The 27,529-nt window shown below is 47.5% G+C and overlaps 1 protein-coding gene across 4 annotated transcripts in view; it reads left to right on the top strand.

The window, feature by feature from the left end:
* igf2bp2a (insulin-like growth factor 2 mRNA binding protein 2a) overlaps positions 1 to 27,529 on the top strand; it is a 43,889-nt gene that overhangs the window by 8,700 nt on the left and 7,660 nt on the right. For 3 of the 4 annotated variants that reach the window (XM_076040130.1, XM_076040129.1, XM_076040133.1), the window contains exons 3-11: positions 16,060 to 16,108; positions 17,421 to 17,472; positions 19,694 to 19,757; positions 20,473 to 20,769; positions 21,699 to 21,833; positions 23,515 to 23,637; positions 24,873 to 25,008; positions 26,486 to 26,623; positions 27,179 to 27,247. In XM_076040130.1, the coding sequence (XP_075896245.1) occupies positions 16,060 to 16,108; positions 17,421 to 17,472; positions 19,694 to 19,757; positions 20,473 to 20,769; positions 21,699 to 21,833; positions 23,515 to 23,637; positions 24,873 to 25,008; positions 26,486 to 26,623; positions 27,179 to 27,247 (1,063 nt within the window). The remainder of the gene's footprint in view (positions 1 to 16,059; positions 16,109 to 17,420; positions 17,473 to 19,693; positions 19,758 to 20,472; positions 20,770 to 21,698; positions 21,834 to 23,514; positions 23,638 to 24,872; positions 25,009 to 26,485; positions 26,624 to 27,178; positions 27,248 to 27,529) is intronic. The other variant, XM_076040131.1, reaches the window with a different exon arrangement.

Raw genomic sequence — 27,529 nt, 5'->3', positions numbered from 1 at the left:
CGCCAGCACGAGTCACCTTTATGGCCGATATTAGGCAATAGACGGAAAACTCCCAGGTTGGCACATCGTCAAAGTGTTGACCTAAACCCCAAACACTCATATCAGATATGGTCAGATTACTCACCATGTAGCCACACACTCATCACGTCTGTGGGAAGGAGCTGCAGCACGCAGAGGGAACCCTGGTAGCCGCAGAGGTGGAGACACCGGGTGACACCAAGTGTCACCTCGCAGTGACTCTCGTCTTGAACTGTAATCGCCTACTCCGCCTATTTTTGCAGTTCACTATTAATCATTTCAATTCTCCTCTCAAGAGTCTTTGCTCCTCATGTTAAAGTCCGGCTGTCTACCTTTGCTGAGTAAAAGTTACACCCCAGAACTCCTCCAAATGTGACACGAGCTCAGTCTAGAATGGAACAGTTTGATTTGTTGTCAGAACGCCTGTTGCACCGCTGGGGAACCTCTGATCACACACTTGTGTGTGTTTGATAGAATCTGCTTGTGGGTTCCTGTGTTAGAGCTGGACTTGTGTCCCTGTGGCAGTCAGGATAGATTATTGTTCTATTATAAATGTTCTCCCCTGTATACAGTAGTCACTTCTCATGTGCAATTTTGTTAAGCTCAGTTCTTCGGTTAGGAGTTGTTGACAGGCTCAGTCTTTCAGATTCTTTTTTTTTAAAGGAGCATCCCGATGTTGTAGCAAAAAAAACAAAACCAAAACAAATCTGTGCCATTGTGCTCGTGAATATGTGTGTGGCGTCCGCGTGTGTTTACAGGTTCATGAGGTGTGAGCAGTCTCAGGTTAGGCTCTCCGTGTTGCCATGGGAACCAGTTTTTGAGTATTTGAGTTCGACAGGAGGGATGAGCTCAAACGATGTAGGCTCACAGAAATTAAAGCCAAACTCCTCCTGCAGGGCTGGACACCAACACCCCCTTTACCGTAATAGAGAGAAAGAAAATTACAGCATGAGACGCCCGACATCCCGAGATGTATCATTGTGATTTTTCTCCCTGATATCCCCCCCGTGATTACAGTGTAAACCTGCTTCGAAGCGCTTGCCAGTCTTGGGACCCTGTAATTTCCACCCCTCTTTCCCAGGAGTGTGGAGACTCGCGCTCAATTCTGCAGTCTGCAGTCCGGCCGCGTGCTGCCGGCAGCCTCCCGCTTTTGGTTTGTACAGCGGTCAGAGTGCTGATTTTATGTGACAGTGAGTATATAGTCCAGCAAGGTGCCTCAATAAAATGCAGGCACGGATCTCCTCTCCCTCGGCTGAAAACCCCCCAAGTGCTCATTTTCTCCGCCGCGATTGTGGCGGGTGGGATCTGCAGGGTGGGCCGCCTCCCCCCCCATCCCCCTGCTCCCTCCCGAACCCCCCGGGGTCGTAGCCGCAGCCCCTCCTCGACCTCTCTCATTCATAAGCCTTCCATTTGCATCTTTCCGTCACATACGTACGCAGCGGAAAAGCTGAAAGCACCCCAAGCCCTCCGCCCCGCTCCGCCCCAACAGAACAAGACGTCTACAGTAGAGAAGTCTGCCGCCGGCCGAGGCTCCCACACGACCTGGAGCACAGTCCCAGCATTGTGTTTCCTGTGTTTCTGACAGGAAGAGGAAGACACAGGGTGGACTTCCGAGTCACGGGCATGTGCTTGCTGCCACACGCGTGCCTTCGCTTCCCCTCTCGGTCTCTGTGAGCGAGTGTGTGTTTGTGTGTGTGTGTGTGTTTGCATGTCTGCCTGTTCCTGTGTTGGCAGACATAAGAGCAGCTGGTAGAGGGCAGCATTTCCTCCTCTTGCCTGTGGCTGCCTGACCATGTCAGGTCGCTCGCTGCAGGCTGAGATTAGTTCCCAGCGCCACTCTGAACGTGACATCACCAAATAGAAATGGTCCGCACCTCCTCAGCAAGAGTTTAACTTCCCTATTGTGAACATATGAATTGAACTGTATTATGACTGGCCTTTCAGCGTTCAAAGCAAAACCTAATAACTACACACTGTGTGTTCTACTGACTTTCATCTGAACAGCACAATTGTCTCAAGGAGGCACGACTGCACCTTTGACTTAATGAGAAATGATGTGTTAAATCGTGTCCCTGCGATTCAACTTCTATTGATTTAGTTTCTGTTTTGTTGTTGTTGTTATTTTTTATTTGCCCTTTCCTTTCCTTCCTTTCTTCTTTTCCACTTTTTTTCACACTATATGTGGAATAACCACTGTAATGTTGTGAGGCCTGGGAGTAACCAAACACTGATTGTTTTAATGACCTCAGTACAAACCATATTGTGTGTTCACTCAGGCCTCTCTGCTCCACGTAGAACCAGTCTTTTCAGTTCTTCTGACCCTTTTCCTGCACGTCGCAATAAAACCAGTTTGTCGACTTCTCCAGTTACACTACAATACCTGGCAGCTTTAGTCTTGACTGTCCTCAAATAACGTTTTAATCATGTTGTAAACTGGTAGTTCTTTCTTTTTCTCTATTCCTCACGCACCTTCATGGATGTGTTGAACTAGTTACTAGTTGATGAGTTGGTGTAGTAACTGCAGCAGTAGTTATAGCAGGGCGATAACCCTAGTGGGTAAAGTTCAAGGACGTCTTTGTTTGCCCCGAGTGGCAGCGTGTCTTACATACTGTACATAAAACATGCATGACAACAGACCAAAAATTAATAATAATAATGATTAATATGTGACAATTTTTGTATTATTGTCTGCATTTCCATAAATATTTGTCTATTTACATTTTGGCATCTCCACAAGACAGAACAGACGTAGTTTTCCCTCAAGTTTTCCACTCAGCTGTTGAATAGTTTGCTTTCGGTTTAGCTTCTTCAGTGAAAATGTTGAAAAATGAAAGAGAATGCCATAACTGATTTGATTTGAAAAAAAAAAAAAAACAAAAACTTAACAATAACACATCAAAACGTGTGTAAAAGTGCTCGCACACAAGTTTTGTTTTCTGCACACGCATGGCTTTGATATTCCTCTAAGGTCAGCTTTAAATCAATAATGGCGCCAAGATATTCATGCCGCTGCACCCTCTCACTGGACTGGTTCTTGATTGAAATAGTAGGGATGGCAGAGGGATCGTTTCTGGAAGATCTGTCGCGGGCTCTTCGATACTTTTAATGGCCAAGAAGGGCACAGAAGCCTATTGCTGCTGGGCTGAGGAGAGACACTGCGACTGCGTCATCGGCAAATTTAATAATGCCGTGTCCATTACGATGGCTTCAGCACTCCTTTGTGTACAAGAGGAATAAAAGAGGGGAGAGAGAACGCAACCTTGGGCCGACACGTCAGAAGATAAAAGAACATCAGATAAATTAGCATTGACTCTCACCCGCTGCGGTTTCCCTCTCAGAAGGACGTTGCGCTTTTCGCTGGGAGTCAATACTGCAAACACACTTTGGCCTTTCAGCCAAAATCCACTCCTGCCTGCGATCGGCGCTGTCGTCTCTTGGCTGCCGTTTTGCTCCGAGATGACTCTGATAACAGCCGCCCTTTAGGTGTTGAGGAGAGGGATCCCTGAAAAGCTGCTCAAGAGTCGTTTGTGAAGGACCATCATCTAATATATTCAGCAGAAGGAGCAGGATGTTTTGTTCTCTTCGTGAGTGCTGTGAGGATCACACCAAACCTTTTTTTCTTTCCTCCTCTCTCCGATTGTCCCATGTGTGCCGTTGCTGCTGCTGCTGCTGTGTGTGTGTGAGGTGCTCCATAGCGCTCTTGAGGTTTCTAATTGCGGTTATTTGTTCACTTGTAATAGTTTTATTATTTTTTTTTTAGACAGCAATAAAAGTCATACATTTCAGGTGAGCTGAACGCTTCAGGGAAGCCAGTGCGTGGATTGATTTTTTATTTATTTTTTGTATTTAGCCTCCTTTCTCTTCCACCTCAGTGTCTTTCTCCTCCCTCGCATGCAAACCACCTCATGACACGGATTGATTGGCTGCCAGTCCCTGTCAGGTCAAGCCACGAAAACACTGACGTGCGTCCAATTAAAGTTGAGGAGCACCTTTTGCGAAATGAAAGCGGTCTTGTTATAAAAAAAAGAAAAAAAAAAGAAAAACTCAAACTCGGGCATCTTTTGGCGCATGAGGCGAGTGGGTAAATATTTCATGGTGGAGCAGCAGCCACGCATGAGTTCTCGCTCGCGCCTCAAGAGTTAATGGGGTCTTTGCCTCTCACATACAACGCAACCCACAGAGTTGTTTTTTTTTTTTTAGACAAAATCAGCATTCTCAGCCGGCCACCTTTTGGGCATGTATTTTCCTCTTCTCATCACTGATAAATCCAACAAGACAAGGTCGCACTCAACAGCATCATTCAATGTCTGTCCTCCTCATCTTCCTCCTCCTCCTCCTCCTCCTCCTCTTCCTCCTCCTCCTCCCGCCTCCCGCTCTGCGTCAGAGTCCTTCGGCGTGCCACCTCGGGTTGCGTGAGCTGTCCTCCCTCCCTCCTGCCGCTGAGAGTGTCGCCGCCCTCCTGGCACGGAGGACCAAGCCGGCAGCGCGCTCACGCAAGCCGGGTGTGAATGTCGCCCGGCTCTGTGTTCTGTACTGTAAGCTGAATGTGAGCCGTCCTGTCAGATAGTGTAACGGAGTCAGGTGTTTATTCTTAGTACAGTTGTGGTTACCGCTAGTGGAATTCTTCGATATTCATCGTGTGTGTGTGTGTGTGTGTGTGTGTGTGTGTGTGTTTGTGTTTCATGGCTGTGTTGGTACAGCGTCTGTATGATGATTCAATCCCTCAGAGACGGTTCTTTGCTTTTTTTTTTTTTTTTACTCGACTGAGACTTACGGTAGTTTCAAGTCGCTTGAGGCTGCGGGAGAATAAAGACGCAGCAAGACGGGGCCTCAAGGACCGTTGAAGAGACAGCTGCGCCGTTCCTTCGTTGCTGTGTTTAATGCACTTTGGACATCCGTGTTTTTTTCTCTCCATTTTCTCTTCTTCTTCTTCTTCTTCAAATTAAGAAGAAACACAAAAATACAGTTGAAGCCTCCTGATAGTGAGTTTGAAGGTTCAGAGAACAATTTCAGTATTTCTGTATTCTCCAGTCACAATCACACGCACACACGCACGCCCCCACCACAGCTCTGATTTTATCTTTTTTTTGTTCTCCTCCAGGCCCTCAGTCAAGCAGATTTTAACCTTTGTAGTCTAATTGTGACGTAAAGATCTTATCGCTCACCTTTTTTTTTTTTTTTTTTTTTACTTTTCCGTGCTTTGATCAACCTTGACAACCGAGTGACCACCCTCCGCTCCCGACCCTCTCAGATGGCCATTAGAGAGGAGGCACGAGCCGACCGTGTCTCATGCAGTCGGTGATGTAAGCAGCCGAGCTGTAAACGTTTGCAGATTTGTTTTGGTGTGTCTGTGTGTAGTCGGGAGGCAAATAGTTGCAGAATGATGCAAAAAAAAAAATCCCTTTTTTTATTGTTAGTAATATTTCAATAGTAAACATTTGAGAATCCGATCTGTAGCTGCCCTGTGGTGAATTGATATAAATGATAAGATTTAAAGATTGAGGGTTGTTTGTATTATTGTATTAGTGCATTGACATAGATGATACTGAGATGTCCAAGGAAATAAGTTCAGAATAAGAACCAGGTTTGGAATCAACTCTATTGGCCAAGTTTTTTTTTTTTTTTTTTTTACTTTTTTTAACTAGCCAAGAAATAGTGTGACAAGTGCAAGTTCAGAATATTTAATTATTTTAAGTGAATCCTACTGTTTCGTGCTCTGAGTTGGGGGTGAAAAAATGTGCAACAATCAGTCTCACTGTCATTTATTTCATTGTGACACATTCCACAGTGACACACACTGACCTAGATATTAGTGAATGAGTTTTTGAAAATAATCATCAGATAAGCGACAGTAAAATATTTGCTTCTCTGTTGTGTTTTGCGTGCGTCTTTGAATCCATGCGCCGCAGGATTTTATTCAGAAAAGCAAACCAAGAGGACAAAATAATAAACAAGCGTGGAGCGTGAAGGAGGCTGCGGCAGCCATTACAATAATTACTCGGTCTTGGCAGACGTTCCTGGGCTCCGCGAGTGCTTTGCTAGTCGGTTATTTTAGAAACACCAACAACAAATGTTTCCCCTTAGGCTTCCCTCGCTATCACCAATATTTCTCTGTTGCCCTCCTTCGTCGCACTTTAAATTCTGCCCACACAACTGGCACGAACGCTCGCTCCCCCCTCTGCGCCTGAGCTCAGGCTTCCCGAAAAAAAATCGAGATATCGGCGTCGACTCGGGGTATTTATTCTTGATTAATGGCATATTGACGTGGAGGAGTGCTGACAACCTCGCGAGTGTCTCCAATAATTGAATCTGTCCACACGTCACGCCACCGCTGAGGATTCCTCGCTACTGTTAAACTTCAGCCGTGCGAGTCGTTGTTGTCCACACACACACACACACACACACACACACACAGTCACACACACAGTCACACACACAGACGCACCGCTGTCTGTCAAGCCCACTGCCTTATTTCAGAGAGGGTCAAGACTTGAAGCCGTTTTAGCTGCGGGATTAAAGTCTGACAGGGATAATGCGCCTTCAGTCACTCGCGAGTCATGTGACACAAGATGATCTAAGGTCTTGGAAGGAGTGCCATTTCATTAAGAAGAGTTTGTCTTTGCCTGTTGCCACCAGGGGTCCGCTCACCTAAATAAATAAATTGATTAAGAAAAAAAAAAAAAAAAAAAAAAAGAGTGTGTGTCAGTGACCAGCGAGTCACCAGGCTGTTGGCTATTCGCTGTTGATCCAGTTTTGCATCCTGCTGCAGAAATGGAACATAATCCACTCCCTCCACCGGCCAGAACTGCCTATTGATGCAAGTTTAACCTTAAACCCAATTGTGCTGCCCCCTCAAGTTGCTCAAGTTTGTCCTATATAGATAATCCCAGTGCCCTGCTAATCCTCTGATGCTTTATCGAGGTTACCACACTTTATTTACCATCGCACGAGTCCTTGAATCCTTTCATCTTCTATTTTGTGTGTGTGTGTGTGTGTGTGTGTGTGTGTGTGTGTGTGTGTGTGTGTGTGTGTGTGCGCGCGTGTGTGAGCGTTTATATTTGGCATGTAAATGATCTTCTATCAAATGACTCTGTGGCACTGGCACAGTATAGGTAATATAATCCGTGTTTGCTCTTACGGCAGTGCTTTAAATGAAAGCTATTGAGTGCCATGCGCAGAATCCCTCCAGTTATTACGTCAAAGATGCAGCTCACTGTTACCTCAATTTGCCTGCTCATTGTTGAAATTCAAATTTCATCAATTTACAGAGTTTTCAAGCGTAGTTTGTTAAATATTTAAAAAAAAAAATAACGCATGATAAAATTACTCAAATCCCCCATTTTATTGGTTGAGAAATTTAAATTATTCAATTTCTCAAGGGTCGGTCTGCTGACAGACAAATATGTCACTTAATTTCTAATCAGTCCGAATGATTTTTCCCCTGTAAACAAACAAGGCAGTGACAGGAAGTGTATTCTTTTCCTGCATCTATTTTTTTAAATTTCATTTTACACAAATTCTGCTGAAAAGATCAAGCAGGCGCATTTAGCTGCTGATGGCTCATCATTATTTTTCTCCTGCATGTGTGTGTCTGTGTGTCTGTGTGTGTGTGTGTGTGTGCGCGCGCTTTAATAGGTCGCCTTACGTTCTGCTCCTCACATGTCAATTTGCTCCTGTCTTCTCTAAAGTTTTCACCTGTGAGGAGCCTCCCTGCAGACAGGAGGTGGAGGTGGAGGTGAAGGAGACAAGGTGCAGTGTGTGAACCAGCAGCTCCGGCTCGCTGCTTAGAAGCCAGACGGGTTCAAAAGAGAGACAACGGCCGCTAGCGAGTCAGAGATGAACGCGCCGCAAACAGTTTAGAGTACTTGCACAGTGTTGCGGTGCGGTTGTGCGTGCGCTATTGATCCAGGTTAACCCTGCCGGGACCTCCACCTATGGCAGCCGAGGTTGAGCCTCCCAGCTACACTATAATACCGTATAGTCGGCAGATTAAAGGATGAGACCTAAGGAGCGAGCTGCGCGCAGAACTCCGCAGGAAAGGACCGAGGCGGCCACGAGGAAGCAGAAAAAAACCCAAAAAAACCCAAGAGGGGAGTCCCCGAAAATGCGGCAGCATGAGCCGGGAGCCACCTGTCAGTAGGCCTCAGCCTCGCCGAGGTGCGTCAGAGCAGCAGTGGATAGCTGCCGTAGCCTCTCCGTGTAGTGGAGAGTAGACTTAGCAGCTGACTGTACATTAGCACAAGCTTGTGTGTGTGTGTGTGTGTGTGTGTGTGTGTGTGTGTGTGTGTGTGTGTGTGTGCATGTGTGCGTGCGTGCAAGTGTTTGCGTGTCAGACGTGTCCCTGCAGGCTGGCTGCGTGCCTGTCAGTGCTGGTGCTGACTGTGTGCATTTGTGACGGCGGCTCGCAGGCTCGGAGGAGTCGTCACAGTGTGAAGGAGCAGGCAGGCGAGCGCTTGATGTGTGCAGGACAGCGACGGGAGGGACGAGAGGCGAGCGGCACACGACTCCGCTGCCACCACAGAATCAGCCCCCTGTTCAAATATTTATCCGGGGCCCTATGTGCCAGTGGCTCGGCGGAGGAAGTTGTTTTTAGCGTCTGTGAATTCTAAGAGCGAGCGATGCTGTAATTGCAGCCATTTTTTGGTTTTTTTTCTTCTTCTTTTGTGTTTTTCAGGGTTGCGCGTTATTTGCCGCCTATGAACACCGCTCGTCTTTTTTAAAAGCGAAAAATGTCAAGCCACTTTAGTTAATCACGATCATATTTAGGGGCATAAAGCAGGGAATAAGGTCAAAGCTGTCCCAAGTTAGGATTGCTGCTCTTTTTACTTGTTTTAAAGGACCAATGTCCTGCATAATTCCGGTATGTTTTGTGTACCTCAAATTTATGAGTGTTAGGGTTAAAAAGACAAGAGTGTGTCAGGTTAATTTTTGTATCTGCACTTTTCATATTGTATCTGCCAAACACAGCCCTTTACGGTGTCATAAAGGCCCTTTCTCAGTTTAGCAGCACAGCCCCAGACGTGCGCTTCTCCCCCATCGCCCTGAGACCGTTTTGTTTTTTGCCTACGTCCCAGCAAATAACTTCAGTTTTAGCTGCAAAAGCTGAAGCATTTTTGCTGGATGTTGCAAACAGAGGGCTAAAAATAAGAATGTGAAAATAGGCAACACGCTGCACAACAGAACATCCAGTTTGTAATTTTGGTCAGCATGTGTGCGCGGAAATCCCACAGCGCCTAAACACTCACAACGGACCTTTGTGTATCCAGTAATTCCACGTTTGCGTATTTACATATTCATGGTTTCTCTGAAAACAGCTTATTAATATTCCGAGCGCAGCTTTTCAGTTTATCTTCAAAACATGCCCGGGGGAGAATTTACAGCGTTTTGAAACTGACAAAGGTACAACAGTAGGATCACAAAAAGCCTTTTTATTTAAATATATATATGTCAGAATGAGTCGGTGTGTGGGAGTTTCTGATGGGCCCTTTGTTCTCAAGTCACATCTCGGTTTGGGAAACATTAAAACCAATTTTTAGCCCCTAACCAGAAGTGATTCAGGCTATGTTACATTCGCCTTGCGCAAGATGATCAAAAACGCTTTTCACTTGCTCACGTTGCTCATATTTTTTTCTACACTGTGGATGAGGGGTTTAGAACAAGGAATTTATTCTGTGACATTCTATAAACTATTGAAAAGCAAGAGAGAAAGCGTTTGCATCAGTGTCAACAGCCCAGTAGGAAGGAGCCTCTAGTGAGTAGTGAGCAGTGAGTAGTGAGACGCTTTCATTTAAATTGAAATGCATTCTGCTGTTGTGTCGAGTGCAGAACATTTCAAAATACTAATTTTCTTGGCTTAGCAGGCATAACAGGAAGATATTTGTTTTGTGCCACCTGGGCTCCCCCATCTTAACCCCCGAGCTGAACATTAATTTGTGGTGATTACACCTGAGAGCTCGCAAAATCATTTCAAATCTGCGACTGTTCGTGTTCGGCTGTTTGACTCTTCCAAAGAATCACTCGTGCATGCACTGTGATCTGTCAGGTGTGATTCTTCCTTGTACGACACTGTGTCTTGTGCAACTTGTGATGTAACAGCGCAGCACTTGTGTTTTTTCACAGTAAAAAGCTTTATGAATAGCAGAGACTGCGCTGCCATTTCTCTCTCTTTGCACGGCCTTCCAATGTGAATCTGTTGAGTCATGTGACAGTGACTCATGCCCACACACATCTGCTAACCCGCTTGCAATTCCTCTGTTTTCTGTTGCAGCACCTTGCCAGTGCACACGCTCTCATTCATTTATTTTTCTAAAAAATGTATTTACGTGCTCCTCTCTGGGGGTTTAGAGGTAAGATGGGGTGAGCGTTGACGGGCGGGAGGAGGTGGGTGTCATTTGGGAGGCTGTGATGTCCATTAGAGTGCCGTTCATCTGCCTGCAGGGTCACCACCGCAGCAGCCAAACACGAGCAAAATGACAGAAAACAGAAAAAAAGAGAAAAGAGCAGGTAGGTTTCTAGGTAGGAACGTAGGTGGGTGGGTAGAAAGGTAGGTAGGAAGGAAGGTAGGAAGTTAGGAAAGAAGGTAGGTAGGTAGGTAGGTAGGTAGGTAGGTAGTTAGGGAGGAAGGTAGGTAGGAAGGAAAGTAGGAGGTTAGGAAAGGAGGTAGGTAGGTAGGGAGGACGGTAGGTAGGTAGGTAGGAAGGTAGTACAGAAGGGAGGTAGGTAGAAAGGTAGGGAGTTCGGTAGGAAGGAAGGTAGGTATGTAGGAAGGTAGGGTGTTAGGGAGGACGGTTGGTAGGAAGGAAGGTAGGAAGTTAGGAAAGCAGGGAGGTAGGAAGGAAGTTAGGTACAAACGTAGGTAGATAGGCAGGGAGTTTGGGAGGAAGGTAGAAAAGAAGGGGGGTAGGAAGGTAGGTAGGTAGGAAGGAAGGCAGGGAGTTAGGGAGGAAAGTAGAAAAGTAGGAAGGTAGGAAGGAAGGAAGGAAGGTAGGCCCCCATTGAATTCTGATGAGCTCTCATCCACCTTGAGAGCAGCGAGGGGAGTGGGGGGGAGCAGGAAGGAGGGGGGATGTGAGCACGACGCCCTCAAGTGCGACGGCTCGTGCAGTTCTGTGCACTCTGCACCGTCAGTGCTCAAAAGAGGAAGAGCAGACATTCCTCTTCCTCCTCTCTTGGTTTGTATTTTTGTACTAGATGATGCTTTTCTTTGTGTGTGTGTGTGTGTGTGTGTGTGTGTGTGGGACGGTAATGAAGCCCCTGAGGAATGAAAGGGCTTTAATGAGACTGAATGTGACAGAACGTCTCACAAGGAAAAAATGTTATTGCTTGGATAGACGGCTGAAGCTTGCCGCATTCTTAAACTACGGCCTCGGTTTCATTCATTGTTGTTTTGTTTTTTTTGCCATCGTTGAGTGTGTACTGCTTGGGAAATTTGCTTGCAATTGTTTGCCTCCTTAAAATGATCTGGCAGAAAAAAAACTGAAAAAAACCAACCGCTCGCACAGGTGAAGCGTGTCTCACTCCTCGGCCCTTGGTTTTGTGTATTATTAATCGGGTATTCGGTTCACTTGCTGACCTTCTGCAGATGCAGCGGCCGCCCTCTCCATCATTTCCTATCTTCATTTGAAAGTAAGTGTGCCTGTTTTGATAAATAAGTGGCAGTCATTAAGCAGACCTGTACTGGGAATTTCTTGTCCATTATAAAAATGAAAAAAACAATCGCAACCTTGCGCCATCGTTTTTCTCACATAATTGTGAATTGTGCAAAGCGCTTCTTATTTGTACAATGCACACAGTGCGTTGGCCTTGGATTCCTTCTCTGACGCTGCAGCAGCATCTTGCAGAATTTCTGAGGGGGTAAAAAAAAAAAAAAAAAAAATCATTCCTGACGGCAACGTCTCCAAGGTTGCATTACTGATCCCTGTGCAAAACACGGCGCTAAAAAGGAAAAAAAAACAACAAAACAAAACGCTGTTGTTTGTGTGTGGGCGGTGAAAAGAATGCATTCAGCTGTGCGTGGCGGCGTAGTGTTTTTTTTTTTAATTCAGAAAAATACTGATATCTGTTTCTCCGGTGTTTCTGTGACAATGAAGCAGTTTCGGTACTGTGGTGCGCTGCTGTACACACACACACACACACACACACACAGAGACACACACGCACACACAGAGCGAACACACCCTCGCTGTCGATGCTTTATTGGCCATTTATAAAAGGATAATGTATGCGCACGGCACGTTTAGAAGTGTTTGCTAGCCAATAGAAATGACGCGCACGTTATTAAGAATGATCAAAAGCCACTGCAGTGAGCTGCCTGGCAATTTATCTCGTCCGCGCGTATCATTAAATCGAAGTGCGGCCCTGAAAGAACGGCTGCCCAATCCAATTGCGAGGTTTCCCTAAAAGCAACCCGGCGCGATTCTTCTGCCCTTCTGGGGGACAAAGTGAAAGCGAAGCTCTCAGCCCAAGGACGCAAGCCGCCGCAAACTTGTTACGCGGCTGGGCTCTGGAGAGGCGTTTCAGGGGCGCCAACCTCTTTCGCCATCCGGCCGCCGGCTGGGAGTCCTGGGTGGGGGGGACGCCCGCCCCTCAGCGGGGTCTCCTGAACGTCGTCCACTTGTTGCTTCCTCCCGCTGAGAATCCAGGGCCGTCAGGCGCTTAAGAGCTTAAGGGTCCGAGCCAGAAATTGGGTTAATTCAGATTAGACGAGTCTGCGGTCGGTGTCACTGGGGGACCACCGCACAATAACTTGCAGCCCACTCCGGCTGACCCATATAATATGCATCGCCAGCGCGGGTGTAACTTAATAATCGGAGTCTCTCCGCCCCTCTGACGATCACATTATGCCGCACTCAGCGCAGGTCACGTGACGCCGTCGCCTCCCGCCTCCTCTGTTTGTAAGACGATCGCGTAATAGGCTCATCGCCTCCGGCCAGATTTATGACTGCAGAGGTTTTTCATTTCCTGTTTGTATCTGCGCGGCATCGGTGCGACCGGAGAGGGGACGGACCGTTGCTCGTCTCCTAAAAAAAAATGATTGATTGATTTTTTTTTTTTTAGTTTTGTTCTTTTCTTTTGCCGCCGTAGAAGAGTGAGGACGGCTTCAGCCATCGACTGGCGCTGGGCGCTGCGCCTGATCCCTCTGTAAAAACAACGCTTTGATAATGTTCCAGTGTTAGGAAGTGAGGGCAAAGTCAAAGAGAAATAAATTCCGCGTAGTCTCGGTGAAAGTGTTTTGTCATGCGCAGGCTCGGGCGTTTTCAGCATAAAGCCGCGTCTTTTACTCAGCGTGGTGCTCCTCCTTCACTGTTTCACACAGAAAAAAGGAGGCGAGACTTTCAAAAAAAGGCCTCGTTAGACTTGATCCCTCCTCGGGGAGCGAAACATTTAGCCGCTGTCAGCTCTGTCAGGACGTGCACCCTTTCTGTGAAAAATGGCCCCTCTGAAAGAATGAAAGAATGACGGCCATTTAAAGAAAAGTTTAAACGGTTTCCGTTCAGTTACGGGGATTAATTAATTTTTATCTGTGAGTAAGTACTTGCACACACTCACGACTTTGGGGGAGAAATTAATGGAAAAAGCCAAACAGCTCTTTAAACTTTTTGTGAGGCGTTTGCAGTGCACGGTGGCCGCGTTCATCAGAAAGATGTTGATTCCTCTGCAGCCGTTGTTTCGCAGTGGAATTTTACTTTGTTTAGTTTTTCTTTTTTCTTTTTTTGTCGTTGGAGTCATAAGAGAAAATGGTCATAAGAGAGAATAATCATAAAATTGCAAGACATTTGATGAACTTTTGATCTTTTGGGGAGTTTTGGAGTATCTTTTGGCGCATCAACATCCTCGTGTAACCAACAGCAGGAAAACCGTCTGAGTTGAATTTCTTACACTTTATCACGTGTGATCACAAAGTCGCCTTTGGGAAACGACCACGTGTGCCCCCAACACCCCTGGAACGGGTTAACAGCTCAGGCCGGCTGCTGTCATGTGGTGCATTTGTGATTCTCACACGAGAGAGGAGGAGATGATTCTCACTCTGCCGCCAGGTTCATCCTGTTTTCAGGAGGAGGAGGAGGAGGAGGAGGAGGCGGAGGAGGTGGAGGAGGGGTGGGTGCTGTCAGGCTGCTGGGAGGTGGTCCAGGAGCTTCAGGGTGGCTCTCCTTGCTGGCAGCCGCCCCCTTTCAAACCCGGCGTGCCCGCTCCAGAAACGGCGGAGCCCGGGTCTCGCTCTGCCCAAGACGGCCCGGTTGCAGCCCAACCACTACCGCGTCTTTTTTTCTTTTTCTCCCGACTCGAAATAGTTACAGACAGCCATTCACAAAACATCAGCGTGAACAGGGCGGACGAATGAAAGGAGCTTTTAGTTTCTTCGCTCAGCTGCTGCGGGATGAAAGTCTTCTGCGGTTTGGCTGCAGCCTGCAGCGTGCGAGCTGTTCGGTGCCCCGCGTGTGGCGGGACCTGATTTCGGTGCTGGAGAGGAATTTTTGATTGCAGCGCGCAGTAATTTTGTAATTTTGATTTTTTTTTTCCCCCAATCGGTTCCCCTTGACTTCACCAGGCATGAGTGAGGCAGTGGAGCAGACGGAGGGAGGAAACGCCCTGTTTCTATTTTTGTTTTTTTTGCTTTTCTTTTTAAAAGGGATGTTCTGTCAGTGACAGGATGACCCAGACAGAAGTCATTTTCCTGTTATCCTGCTACAGCAGAGCAGCAGAGGAGGGAAAAAATATTGAGAAAGAGTCATTCATTCATTTGTCACTGACTGCCAGCTTCTCCCTCTTCTTGATGCTGACAGCAACAGGCGTGCCTGGGGAGTAGGACGCCAAAAACCAAGAAAAAAAGAAACCCGAGGCGGAGAAATGGCTTCCTTTGTACAATCTCCCTCTTCCTCCTCCACTTCCCGTCTGGACCTTTGCCCTCCCCCGCTCCTGTAATTCCTAAAATGCTCCCCGCTCTCTGCTGCTTTGTCGGATCGTCGCCGAGTGGCCAAAGAATCTCTCCGGCTCATGTGCTTGTTAACGGCGTGCGGCGGCTGCGCGGTCGCTTGCTTTGCAAGCTCGGCGCCGACACACGCTCCCTGCAGAGCGACGAAGAGCAGCGTGGGAGGCTTGGGATATTTGTTTCCAAGAAGAAGAAGAAGAAGGGGGAAAAAAAAAGACACAAAAAAGCAAAACAAAGACATTGCGTTGAACGGAGCTTTATTCGAGTCTTCATCCATCTTCGCCGTGCATCGGCAAGAGGACACGCGAGCAGCCAAAATAAGGATAAAATAAACATGAAGATTAATGGGAATCGGAGACGAGTGAAGCACTGCGAAGGAATAAATGCATAAATTGTCAAGGAATAAATGAAAATGTTGTTGCGGCGGCGGCGGCATTATATTTCTTCTCTCGTTCGCTTCATTTCTTTCCGTGAGCACTCTGACAATGCATAACCGAGCTGGAATTAAAATAAACACTGAGCAAATAAACTTTAATTGAACAGCCTCACCTGCGTCGTTGCCAAGTCGGTTTCATTTCCGTGCATTTATTCGCAAATTTAATTCCCGGCCCGTGTCACATCCACCTCTCGCATCACGGGCAACACAACTCGTCAATTTGTTTTCTGACTGAATTACCTTCGTGGAAGGTGGGTCTTTTCTTTCTCTGCCACTTCTTGCTGCTGCTGCTGCTGCACGTCCTCGCCATCGCTTCCTCGGGCCCGTGATTTGGCCCGGCGGCGCAGCCCGAGTGAGTCCAGAGTGTCGCGCAAAGCTTAAATGACACCAGCTGTCTAGCTACACACAAACACAACACAAGCCGGCGGCGGTGGTCCCTGCCTCTCTGCCCTCGTCCACCGAAAGCGTCTCCCTCCTCCCAGCTGTTGACCTGGCGGAGAGCGCGTTGCACCCGTCTCTCTTAATAACAGCAGATGAATTGAACTCTGCAGTGTGCGCGCGTGTGTGTGTGTGTGTGTGTGTGTGTGTGTGTGTGTGTGTGTGTGTGTGTGTGTGTGTGTGTGTGTGTGGTTCAGGTCCCTTAAATCCACTTTGTCTGTGTCTCTCATCTCGGCAGGGGTCGGAAGATCCAGATCCGGAACATTCCCCCTCATCTACAGTGGGAGGTCAGTTTTTGTGTGTCCACAAGTGTGTGTTTGTTTGTTAGTGTTATGTGTGTGTGTGAGTGTGTGTGTGTGCATGAAACAGTGATGCTCAGCCCAGACGCCAGGTAGCAGCTCGCTGACCAGCCTCCTGGAAGCAAGCCGGCAGTTTTTTCTTTTTCTTTTTTCATTTTGTTTCTCAGCAGAAGTTGTGTGTCTCTCCCAATGTGTGTGTGTGTGTGTGTGTGTGTGTGTGTGTTTGTGTCTGTGCTTATTCCCGTGTGAGTCTTTGTTACTGTGACGGGGAAAGCGGGTCTGTGTGCCAACACCTGGAGCCTCTCTGGACCGATTCCCACTTGTTTTTCGAACTTGGGGCTCATTTAGATTCGGGATGAGTGCGTCTACACACAATGAAAAAAAAGAAAAAAAACCTTTTTAAATCCGCAAAAAGTTGGAGAGGAAAAAAAAACAACTATTCAGATTAGATTCAGATTTGTCTTATCTGATGGCAGCCGGGCCAGCGAGTCATTACCGAGTGATTTCATCATGGCCCTCGCTTCATGTTCACTATTTAAAAACACTTTCCACTCTTTAAATGGTTGTCTTGTGTAATAGTTAATAGTAAAAAAAAAAGAGAAAAGAAAGTTTTGGTGACTTTTGAGTAAATGGAAATAATGCAGAAGTCTTGCGGATATAATAGACAAGTGGGCCGGTAAAACCCTTTTTAAACCCCTTTTAAACAGCTGTCTAACAGCTGCGATTTCTGCTTTGCATTTGCAAATATGGTGTCATGGTGGAAAAAAACATCTTACTTTGACATAACTTAAATTGTATCATTATTATTATTAATAATTAATAATTAATTATAATAATAATAATAATAATAATACATTTTTTTCTAACTTCTCATTAATTTCAACCCTAAATAATCAATTGTTAAACCCAAAAAAACATCTCATCCCGTGAAGCCTGAGCTTTTCTTTTATTATTATTATTATTTATTTAATCAGTCACTAGGGAACCCTGTCATAAAAAGGAACCAGGAATGTATTTCTGTATCCCTGCCGGAACAGGCTAAATCTCTGACTAACCACAAGTATTTCGACTGCAAACAGGCTTTTTGTGTCAGTTTTGCTTTCAGTTTTGCTCTTGAATGCCCTCCAGATGCTGGTTGAACCTGAACCTGGGCAGCCATCGGTTCTCCTGTGTGTGTGTGTGTGTGTGTGTGTGTGTGTGTGTGTGTGTGTGTGTGTGTGTGTGTGTGTGTGTGTGTGTGTGTGTGCGTGCCTGCGTCAGCCACGGCCACTCTGAACTCCCTCTTTGCTCTCGCCCTCAGGTTTTGGACGGCCTTCTCGCCAAGTATGGTACTGTAGAAAACGTGGAACAAGGTGAGAGAAAGTGTCCCGCCCTCTCCTGTTTCCATTACTGCTCACCTCGTCATCATCATCATCATCATCATCATCATCATCGTCATCATCATCATCATCATGAGTCTGCAGCCGCTCGGTGTGCAGGAGTCTTGGGAACTTGGGCACCTCACACGCTCGCGCGAGCACACACACACACACACACACACACACACACACACACACACACACGCCGCACCACATGCTCTATTAGCTAAACAGTAAACACCTCATCTGCACGTGAATCACCCCTGATACGTACCTTTTGGTCGTCTCCACCTATGGGTGGCGCCCTTTTAAATCACACGCGGCCCTCCTGACATCTCTAACGGGCACGGCGGGCTGCAGACATCCAGCGGCGGTGCCCTCCACCCCCCTCCTACCCCGACTGGACCCTCAACTATGCCGTCAAAACAACCTCCAGTCGCAGCCTACCAGACACCAGCGAGGCTGTCCCACCTCCTCCGCCTCCTTTTCTTTGTCTCTTACTCCAGCGCCCAAAAAGAAGAAAAAAAATGGGAGCCAGCCCGCCAGCTCCCCTCGTCATAATCCCTCCTTGTGTCTCCGTCTCAGCCTCCTTCCTGCCTGTCATTTCCTCACGCCCATGTCCTCGTGCCCTGCTTGTTTCAAGGAGTCCTGTGGTCCTGTGTGGCACGGAGCAGGAGGAGGAAGAAGAGGAGGAGGAGGAGGAGGAGGAGGAGGAGGAGGAGTAGGGCGGAGAAGGAGGAGTAGGGCGGGGCCGGCCATGGGGGCAGAGCTTGCTCTGAGTGCCAGGGGCGGGCAGCTAGCCAGGCTCCGCCCACTCCCCCGTCACTGAGCCAGCTGGGCACTCTCGCCCAGTTTTAACTCTTGCAGCCGGCTGCGCTCTCGCTCCGAGCTCTTGGCTGTGAGCACAGACTCTCAAAATTCTTAAACCATCATGTTATTTTTAGATTTAAGTAGCCCGATTGTTTTTTGGGTTTTTTTTTTTTAGAATTAAATACTTTCCCGCATAACATTTCAAGCCTTTGCAGAAAGTATTTTTTTCCCCCCCGAGCGGTGGCATGTTTGTTGACTCACCATTTAGCAATTCTGTGGTTACATTGAAGTGGAAATACCATTGTGTCTTCTGTCAGAGGCTGCATGCAACAGGAAATGCCATGTTCCTTGTACTATCACTTTCACTGTTGTTTTTCCCCACTTGTAGGAACCCGAAGTTTCGGCTTTGCACTTTATTTTACTCGAAATTGACACCATTCAGAATTTTTTTTTTTCTTAAATTTAACTGTTGACTGTTTCTGTGTGTAAATGTGTTCAGCTGGTCTGACAATGATTTAGTTTTTATGTGTAAAATGCAATTGAACTGCTTGTCACTTCAGTTCAAACCATAAGACACCAAACTTATTCTATCACAAAACAGCAAAAAGGCCACAAAACAAAAGGAAACATCCTGCAATGACATTAACACGTTAAATATTTGTGCCCTTGAAAAACTCATACAAGTTTCGCACGACTTATTTTACCCCCGACTGGATTTAACCCAAGAAATCAGTCAAGCTCAACCATCAATCCGGCAAAATCCAAAGCTCACAGAAAGTACACAGAAAAATAAATAAGTGTAGAAAAATTAATCTGTGGAAGATTACAGCACAATCAGCAATTGCGGTAACATTTTACATCAGTTCTTGACGTTTCACTCCAGGACAAGTCTGTAGTGTGCCCAACGATTCATTTCTCACTGGTCAATATTGATATTAAATAATGTAATGAATCAAAAATCCTTGAGTCATTCAATCAATCAATCAGTAACATCAATTCCCGTGGTTATAAAATAAACGACCTTGCCAGTGAACTCGCTACCAAACGCTACATCACCTGTTGTTTATATGTATACGGCCGCATCCTTCACCCCTCGGCCCTGCTGTGGCGTAAATATCCCCGAGACGGCTTGTTTATCGAGCGGCGCCACCTCAGGCGACTGCAGAGTCTGGAGGGGAGCCAGTGTCGTGATGTCACGGCCACACATTCACACAGACAAGCGGCTCGGCGGGCGACGGCGGGCTGCCGGATGTGTGTGTGTGACTCACCCACACGGCGGAGCTGCTGCTGCTGCTGCTGCTGCGTCTCAGATGGTGGCTCGCACTTTTCATCCACTGTGCCTCATGTCCTTTTCCTTCTCTTCTCTCTCTCTCCCTCTCTCTCTCCCTCTGTCTCCCTATCTCAGTGAACACTGACTCGGAAACAGCGGTGGTGAATGTCACGTACGCCGTCAAGGAGGAAGCTAAATTGTAAGCAGCAAGATGCAGTCGACCGCCGTTCCGTCCCGCGGTGGTCGTGTGTCACGTCTTCATTTGTCGCACAAAGTCCCAAACTGTGCAAAATTTGCATCAACAGTGTTCAACAGTTTTCTAACAGCCTGTCAGTGAACTCCCCGCAAAGGAGAAAAGTCTATCACTGTCAGTTACTTGTTATGTGCATTTAAACATGCAATTCTGGAAGGCTGCCTTTTGTGATGTCACAAAGGGCACTGACGTCTCAGTGACAGCACCTCTAGCCCGGTGTTACTCCAGTGCTTTTTAGACTGCCTCCTTATTTACACCATTAATACAGGAGGTCCAAAAAAGGTCACAGTTATTTTTTTTTAGCAGGAAGCTAAAGCTGACTTGTTTTTTTTATTGTGGGAGGTTGTGAACACCAGGCTAAATATGTTTTTTTCTCTTTCTATCCATCTTTTATGCCCACTTTCTCCTGCACTCAGGGTTGCAGCTGGAGCTTTTTAAACACGTTTTTTTTTTTTGTTGGTAAAGAACCTTGTAAAGTTGCTCATCGCTAGCTCGTACTGAAATACAGATCTTGCTTTGCCAAAACATCACATGTGCACAGTTCAAACCAAAGAAAGGAAATAAATTTTATTTAGCAGCTATTTGAATCATGTGATCGTTATCTCGTCCGCTTCTCCTTCTCCATCATGTTTTTTGTTTGTTTGTTTTCTTGACCTTCCAGAGCCTTTGAGGAGCTAACGGGACACCAGTTGGACGACTACTCCTTCAAGGTGTCCTACATCGTGGACATGGACGCGGCGCCTCCCGACCAGCCGCCACCACGCGCCCGGCGCGGTGGCGGCCGGCCGTCCCGCGATCAGGGCCCCTCCCAGCCCGGACCCTCGGGGGAATGCGGCGCTCTACGCTCGAGACATCACGACTTCCCCCTGCGCATACTCGTGCCTTCGCAGTTTGTGGGAGCCATCATCGGCAAGGAGGGCCAGACCATCAAGAATGTCACCAAACAGACCCAGTCCAAGTAAGTCGCACCGCAGCCAAGCGTTGAATTCCCCACCGCTAATTTTGGTCCAATTTATTTCAGCAAATATGTCTTTCCGTCCGATGCGAACATCCCTCGGTTGAAAATTAACTTGATTGTCTGACTTGCTGGGAAATCCGTCTTGGGCTCCTCACATGTTGCTGCAGGCGCAGGCAGTGAGTGGCACAAAAGAACTCAACTCTGCCGCTGCTGAGTCATTAGCGCCCAGAAAAAGAGAGAGGTCAATATTTATGAGCGATTACGGCTGCAGAAAAGTGGATGTGCCACAGGCTGTTTTATCAGATTTTCACTCAACCAAAGCAGATTAACTCCTTATGTTTGTTATTGCCCTTAGAGGCGGCGTGGAATACAAGAAATGAGTTAGCATGTATCGTAATTAAGTAGCCCAGAAACTCAATGGCCTAATTAGTGGTCCAGCATTTAGGATTTATTAGTATCTATCAATATATACTCATTCATTTTTGGAAGAATTCAGCCAAAATAATGTATACACACATCAGGAAAAGAAAAAAACTTGCATAAATATTTCATTACCAACATTACAGGTTTAATAAGAGTTACATTTGGCCTCTACAATTGCTAGACGTGCTCAAAGTAGTGGCCACTGGCTTCCAGGCATTTATATGTACGGTGAACTGCTGCTTGGGTAATGTTGGCCAAAGTGTTTTTTTTTTTATTCCTTTTCTAAAGGCCACTGATGTTGCAGGTTTCACAGTGTTCTTGTAATTTGATCAAACTTGTATACGTATAGTGCTTGCTTAGTACTTTTAAAAATGAACTATTTATGAAAGTTTTTCTGTTCCTGATGTGTGTGTACATTATTTTGGTCCGGATTCCATTTATTCTCCCCCACGTCTCTCGGCTCACTGCGCCCGTGTGGGTCTCCCTCTCCCCTCTCCTCCCACCAGGGTCGACATACATCGCAAGGAAAACGCCGGTGCGGCGGAGAAGCCCATCACCATCCACTCATCTCCGGAGGGCTGCTCGGCCGCGTGTCACATGATCCTGGACATCATGCAGAAAGAGGCCAACGAGACCAAGATGTGAGTCCCGATCAGAGTGAAAAGAAACTAAAACACACACACGTCAGGAGCGCACGTCTTAGATTAGCCTCTGTGTCTGCCGTAATCTGCAGACTTCATCCCGCCCGCACACCTCTTTAATCTGGCGGCTGCGAGTGGTCTCACCGCTGCACCGATGGTAGCGCATGCGGACCACGAGTGACGCAGGCAGGCGGTCACACGTGACCGCAGCTTAGAATTAGGAAACGAGGCCAACTGGGGCTAATTGGGTTTGTCACTTTTAACAAGACGCCGCACCTTTTAAACTCTTCCTCCGTCCTCCTCCGCATCCCAGCACCGGAGCGCCAGCACACACACAGTGCCGCCGCCGCCGCCGCCGCCTCAGTCTGCCCTTGTTTCAGTAGTCTGCCCTTGTAAAGTGGGCGTGGCCGTCGTGTTGGGCCTTGAAGATGCACAGCTAGATTTTAAAGGGGCCCCATTGTGGAAAAAAAACAACTTTTTCAGCTCTTTAACATGGTTTTTTTGTAGCAAGTGCTAAAAATGACAACATGCGCAGTTCTTGGAGAGCCGGCTTTTTCCATGTTACTGAGCTCAGGCAAGTCACGCCTCTGCAAACTGCTTTTTTTTCCTAATATGGGCAGGGCGTCACCACATGAGAGTTCCTGCACATTATTCCCACAAACTCGCCAGAGTTGCAAGTGACCCTTCCTGTATCTCCATTTGGGTCTGTTAGAATGGATCAAACGTACAAAAACAAATTTGGGTTTCACTTGCTTTACTTTTGACTCTTCAGGTAAGATGCAATCAGTGCAAATCATTGCAATATGAAAAGTGTCAGGAGGTGTTATCCGGAAACTGTATGGATTTCTGCTTGATCCGCAGACTGCAAATTGCAAACTTTGACTGCAGTGGATTCGAGCGCTTCCAGTCTCGGTAAACGCCGACTAATTTATGGTGAAATAAATCAGGTTGGCCAGATTAACCTCCATCCATCAAAGGTGCAATCTTTCTCCTCTGAAAGTCAAACCACAGCGCCCACGCACACCTGCACCACACACCCAGCGCCTTTTCCCAAAGTGCCCCCGGTGCATTTTTTTCTGAGGCTAATGAAGATACAAATTAGCCCCCCCCCGTGTCTTCCTTGTTTCTTTTGTTCTCCACAGCTGCGCATTAGCCAGCTAGAGTAGCGCGTCCCCGGCTAGACGCTTTCACCCACTTTGCTGTCTTCACAACAACAGGTGTGTGGAGGAGGATCACTGGAGATGTCGGAAGGTTACTGTGACAACAGAAAACAATGTGACCAAACTATCATCATCAAACCTACAAAAGGGGAACCAACCACTTTTTTTTTTTTTCTTCACAGTTCACAATCCTATATTTTACTGACTTATATAAACATATTTATAAGTTCAAACCCAGTCACTTTGACATGTAGGAAACACGTTTATTGACAAAGAATAGTAGATAGACTCCCATGTCCCCAAAAAAGACAATGAAAATGCAGCATGCTGTGCTGATGTCACATTGGCCGACTGGAGATGAATGACTCTGTGAGAAGTGGTGGCCAAAAAAAAAGTTTTGCTTCCTGTTGTTATTATTAAGCAACGGCATTGGTTTCACTACCCCCTTTTTTGTTTTAAGGGCCTCCCTGTTTAGCCGTGGGTGCGTCGTGACTTCTCTCTGCTCTGGGGTTTCTCTGCAGGGCGGAGGAGATCCTCCTGAAGATCCTGGCCCACAACAACCTGGTGGGCCGGCTGATCGGGAAGGAGGGCCGCAACCTGAAGAAGATCGAGGAGGAGACAGGGACCACGATTAACATCTCCTCGTACGTGCTGTCCGCCCGCACTCACCGAAAAAAACACCGTCCCGCTGTCTTCTCGTGCAAACTTTCACGCCTCTGAGCTCATTAGACACCCCCCACCCCACCCCACCCAACCCCCAATGCCCCCCCTCCACCCACCCGCTAACTGGCTTGTTGGGGAACAAGTGTGAACGGTTCATTGCTGCGACTGCTTTCGCTCGTGAGCATGATATTGGAAGTGGGGGGGTTGGTTACACCCCATTTAACGAACCGTGCTTGCCAACCCGGCGTTCATTTAGGGCTAATGAATTGCTCTGGGTCTGTGAGCTCCGAGCACGTAATGAGCCCTGGGAGGGAAGGGGGAGGTGGAAATACGCACCCTGATCGGGATGAGGTTAGAAACCGGAACGTTGAGGAGCGTGGAAATGTGGTCGTTGAAGGGCAACGCAAGTCTTGGATTTTTTATTTATTTATTTTTTTTTGACACATCTGCTCTGCCGTTAAGCGGTTATTGACAAGCAAGTTTCAATGTCAGTCACACGCCAAGCCCCAGGCGTTATTGAGACGATTTGTACCAGAGTGTCTCCCTTTTGGCCAAAGCCCCGCCACTCAGTGTTGAGATGAAACATCCTTTGAAATCATGTCACATTTTAATTCAGAAAACCGACTGCGTGGTCAAACGACTAATAGAGTCGTCAGCCACGTGCGAGCAGCTTAGCAAATGAATGGCTCTCCGTCTTTATCGTCGCCATCTCATTATATAAATAAATGGCTGTCAGCCTGAATTTATTAGAGGTTTTCTCACGCGGCCGGAACGTGTGTTCTTTTTTTTCTTTCTTGAAAGAAACCATTAAGTTCATCATTATATTAAGGCCTTGCCTCAGCAATTAGATATGTTCAGAAAACTAATCGCCGTCTCTGGCTGTCACTATATTTTAGCTGAACAACGCTGGCAAATGCTGCTTGCATGGTCGTTGTTCATTATCGAAATGACAACAGCAACGGCATATTGCAAACAAGCCGGGTTGATTAAATGTGCACAGAACATTGCAAATGGACTGCGAAAGGCAACGTTAATAGTAGGAAAAAAAAACCCCAAAAAACCCCAAATGATTATTTCGAGGTCATTCCCAGTCAACACATCAATCAATCGATTTCTGCACCCAAAGATAAGACAGGATGAGACGCGGCAGAAAATGAGCAGGCGTGTCGCAGCGGCGTATGAACTCGTGTTGCGTGTGTGCCATCTTCCCTCGCAGGTTACAAGACCTAACCATCTACAACCCCGAGAGGACCATCACGGTGAAGGGCATACTGGAGGCTTTGTGCAAAGCCGAGGTGGAGATCATGAAGAAGCTGAGGGAGGCCCACGAGAACGACATTGCTGCTAGAAACGTGAGCTGCGAGCTGCGCCTCCTCATTCCCCCCCCCACCTGCGTGTGTGTGTGTGTGTGTGTGTGTGTGTGTGTGTGTGTGTGTGTTATAATAATCCGGCGGGCTGGCTCGTCGCGCTGACAGGTGACAGCGGAGAAGCCTATTTAGTTCACGCTGCACGTTATCGACAGCACCAGTAATGGCCCAGCGCTGCCTGCCTGGTAAATGGATCACTGTACACGATGGCGGTGTGGCTCATCAGTGACTCGCCTGTTTGGGCACAGCATGTACGCGTGTGAGTGTGTCTGAGTGTGCGTGTGTGTTCCTCTCTGAGCCTCTGACTCACTCGCTCACTCCCCTGCTGTGCTGCTGCTGCAACACACTGCGCTCGGTGTGATATCTTTGGGGCTGCCCCTCGTGTTCCTCGCTGCCCCGGTGACATCACCAGCACTGCTGCACACACACACACACACACACACACCTGCGTGCAGGTCAACCTTCAGGTGGGACCCCTCCTGCACCCTCCTGGTTGCACTGGGGTGATGCAGATCCCTCCTATGTGACACAGATAAGCTGCACCTGATCGGCGAACATCTCCTCCACCTCCACCTCCACCTCCACCTCCACCTCCGTCTCCGCCTCTGCGCTGCAAGTCATTTCTGGCTCCCAAAACCAAACAGCACACTGTGAAGCAGAGCGCTGTGCACAGTTACAGCCGGAGCAGCACCTGCCGGGGCTGAGCGCAGGCTAAGCAGGGGCTCTGCAGCGAGCGGTGAGGGCCATCTAGTGCAGCTGCGCCGATATTACACATCGGAAAGAGTCGCAGGTTGCTGCTGCTGCTGCCGCTGCCGCTGTCGCTGCTGCTGCGGCTGCGGCTGCCGCTGCGGCTGCCGCTGCTGCTGCTGCTGCTCGTCTCCTCAAGGCCGTGGAACCAGAATAGCTGACTTGACGCAGAAGGGGAAATGTTTTTTTTGTTTTTTTCTCGTCGTGCCACAGCAGCAAACCACAACACTTTGCTTTTTATGAGCTGAGAGGAAAAATGCTGGAGTGCTGTTGTGAGTTGGGAGTTCAGCAGAGTTTCAAATTTTATCTTAGTCTTCATCTGTGCTTTAAAAATCTAACCGGCTGTAGGTCGCGTATAGGCCCATGTAAAAGAACAAGCACAAGTATTAATATTGGTGTATTGGAAAACGGGCAGCGTGCCCAGCAGAGAACACACTCAATTATTTATTAGTTATACCTGATTATAGTTAAACACGGCCTGCAGGAGAAGGACTCAATCTTTGTTTTGTCAAACTCAACACTCTCTGTTGTTTTTTATTATTATAATCATTCTTACTGCGACATTATGTTGCATTATGTCAGAGTTTCGGAACCCGGGAAGTAGAATCCATGATAAAACCTTGAAAAAAGACTTGGAATCAGATTAAAATGTGCTGTAAGGGTGATGTAACAATCTTCTTCTTCTTCTTCTTCTTCTTCTTCTTCTTCTTCACAGCAACAGTCAAACCTGATTCCAGGCTTGAACCTGAACGCTCTGGGCATCTTCTCCTCCGGTCTGCCAGTGCTGCCCCCTGCTGCCGGGCCTCGCGGTGCCGTGCCCCCTGTGTCTCCAGCAGGATACAATCCATTCTTAGTGAGTCTGTTGGCTTTTTGTTTGAACCTGGTTGTTCCTGTACAGGCCTGCGGGGGAAAAAAAATAATGAAATCCAAAAGGTATTGTGTAGGGCCTCACCGCAGTCATGGCCCTTTACTTTTGCACTGCTTGTGCAACTCCAGCAGGAGTTACGGTTAGTTTGATAAGGCATTTCGTTACCATGAGACATTTGACCAGGTTTTCCCCGTTAACTGTTGACTCAGGTCCTCCTATGCACAGTCTGAAACAAGCAGATGCCTTGGCCCCGCCCCCTCTCCCATCCTCACCAGATTAGTCAGCCGCTCTTTAAAACAAAGTCTCCACTCTTTCCTCTGAGCGGTCAAGCCAGAGTGTGTGTGAGGCAGTGTGTGAGAATGTGATTGCGTGCATCCTGGTGAGGATGTGATTCACTGTGGGTTTACGCCCCGAAATCCCCCCCCCCCCATTTTTTCCCTTCTTTTTCTTCTTTTTTTTCTGTCTCAACCAGCCGGATGTGCACGTGAGTCTGACCGTGCGCCGTCTGACCGCTCTGCCCTGTTGTCGCTTCCCTTGCAGAGTCACTCTTCACATCTCAGCGGTCTGTACGGCGTTCCTCCAGCAAGTGCCATCGCCCACCAGAACCCAGTACGTCTCCCCTCAGATCGGCCAGCTGATGTCTTGTTTTCTGTCTCGCTCCCGCTAATTACTCGCAGAGAGTCGAGGGCCTTTTAAAAACAACATGTTTGGCGTTTCTCCCCGAGGAGCCCCGAGCCTTCAAACAGGCCGGCCCTCTGAAGCCATTTGTGCTGAGCAAAGTCCTTCTTTGAACGTGCAATTTGCAATAGACTGTCACAATAGATAACAGACCCTGTGGCCCCTGTGAGGTCTGGATAGCATCACCCAGTCACCAGAACGCCGCAAAATGTT

Source organism: Nelusetta ayraudi, unplaced genomic scaffold, assembly GCF_046127955.1.
Source record: "Nelusetta ayraudi isolate G7.1 ecotype Tasmania unplaced genomic scaffold, CSIRO-AGI_Nayr_v1 ptg000060l, whole genome shotgun sequence".
Taxonomy (NCBI): Eukaryota; Metazoa; Chordata; class Actinopteri; order Tetraodontiformes; family Monacanthidae; genus Nelusetta; species Nelusetta ayraudi.
The sequence above is the reverse complement of the archived record's forward strand: the minus strand, read 5'-3'. Positions and strand labels throughout refer to the sequence as shown.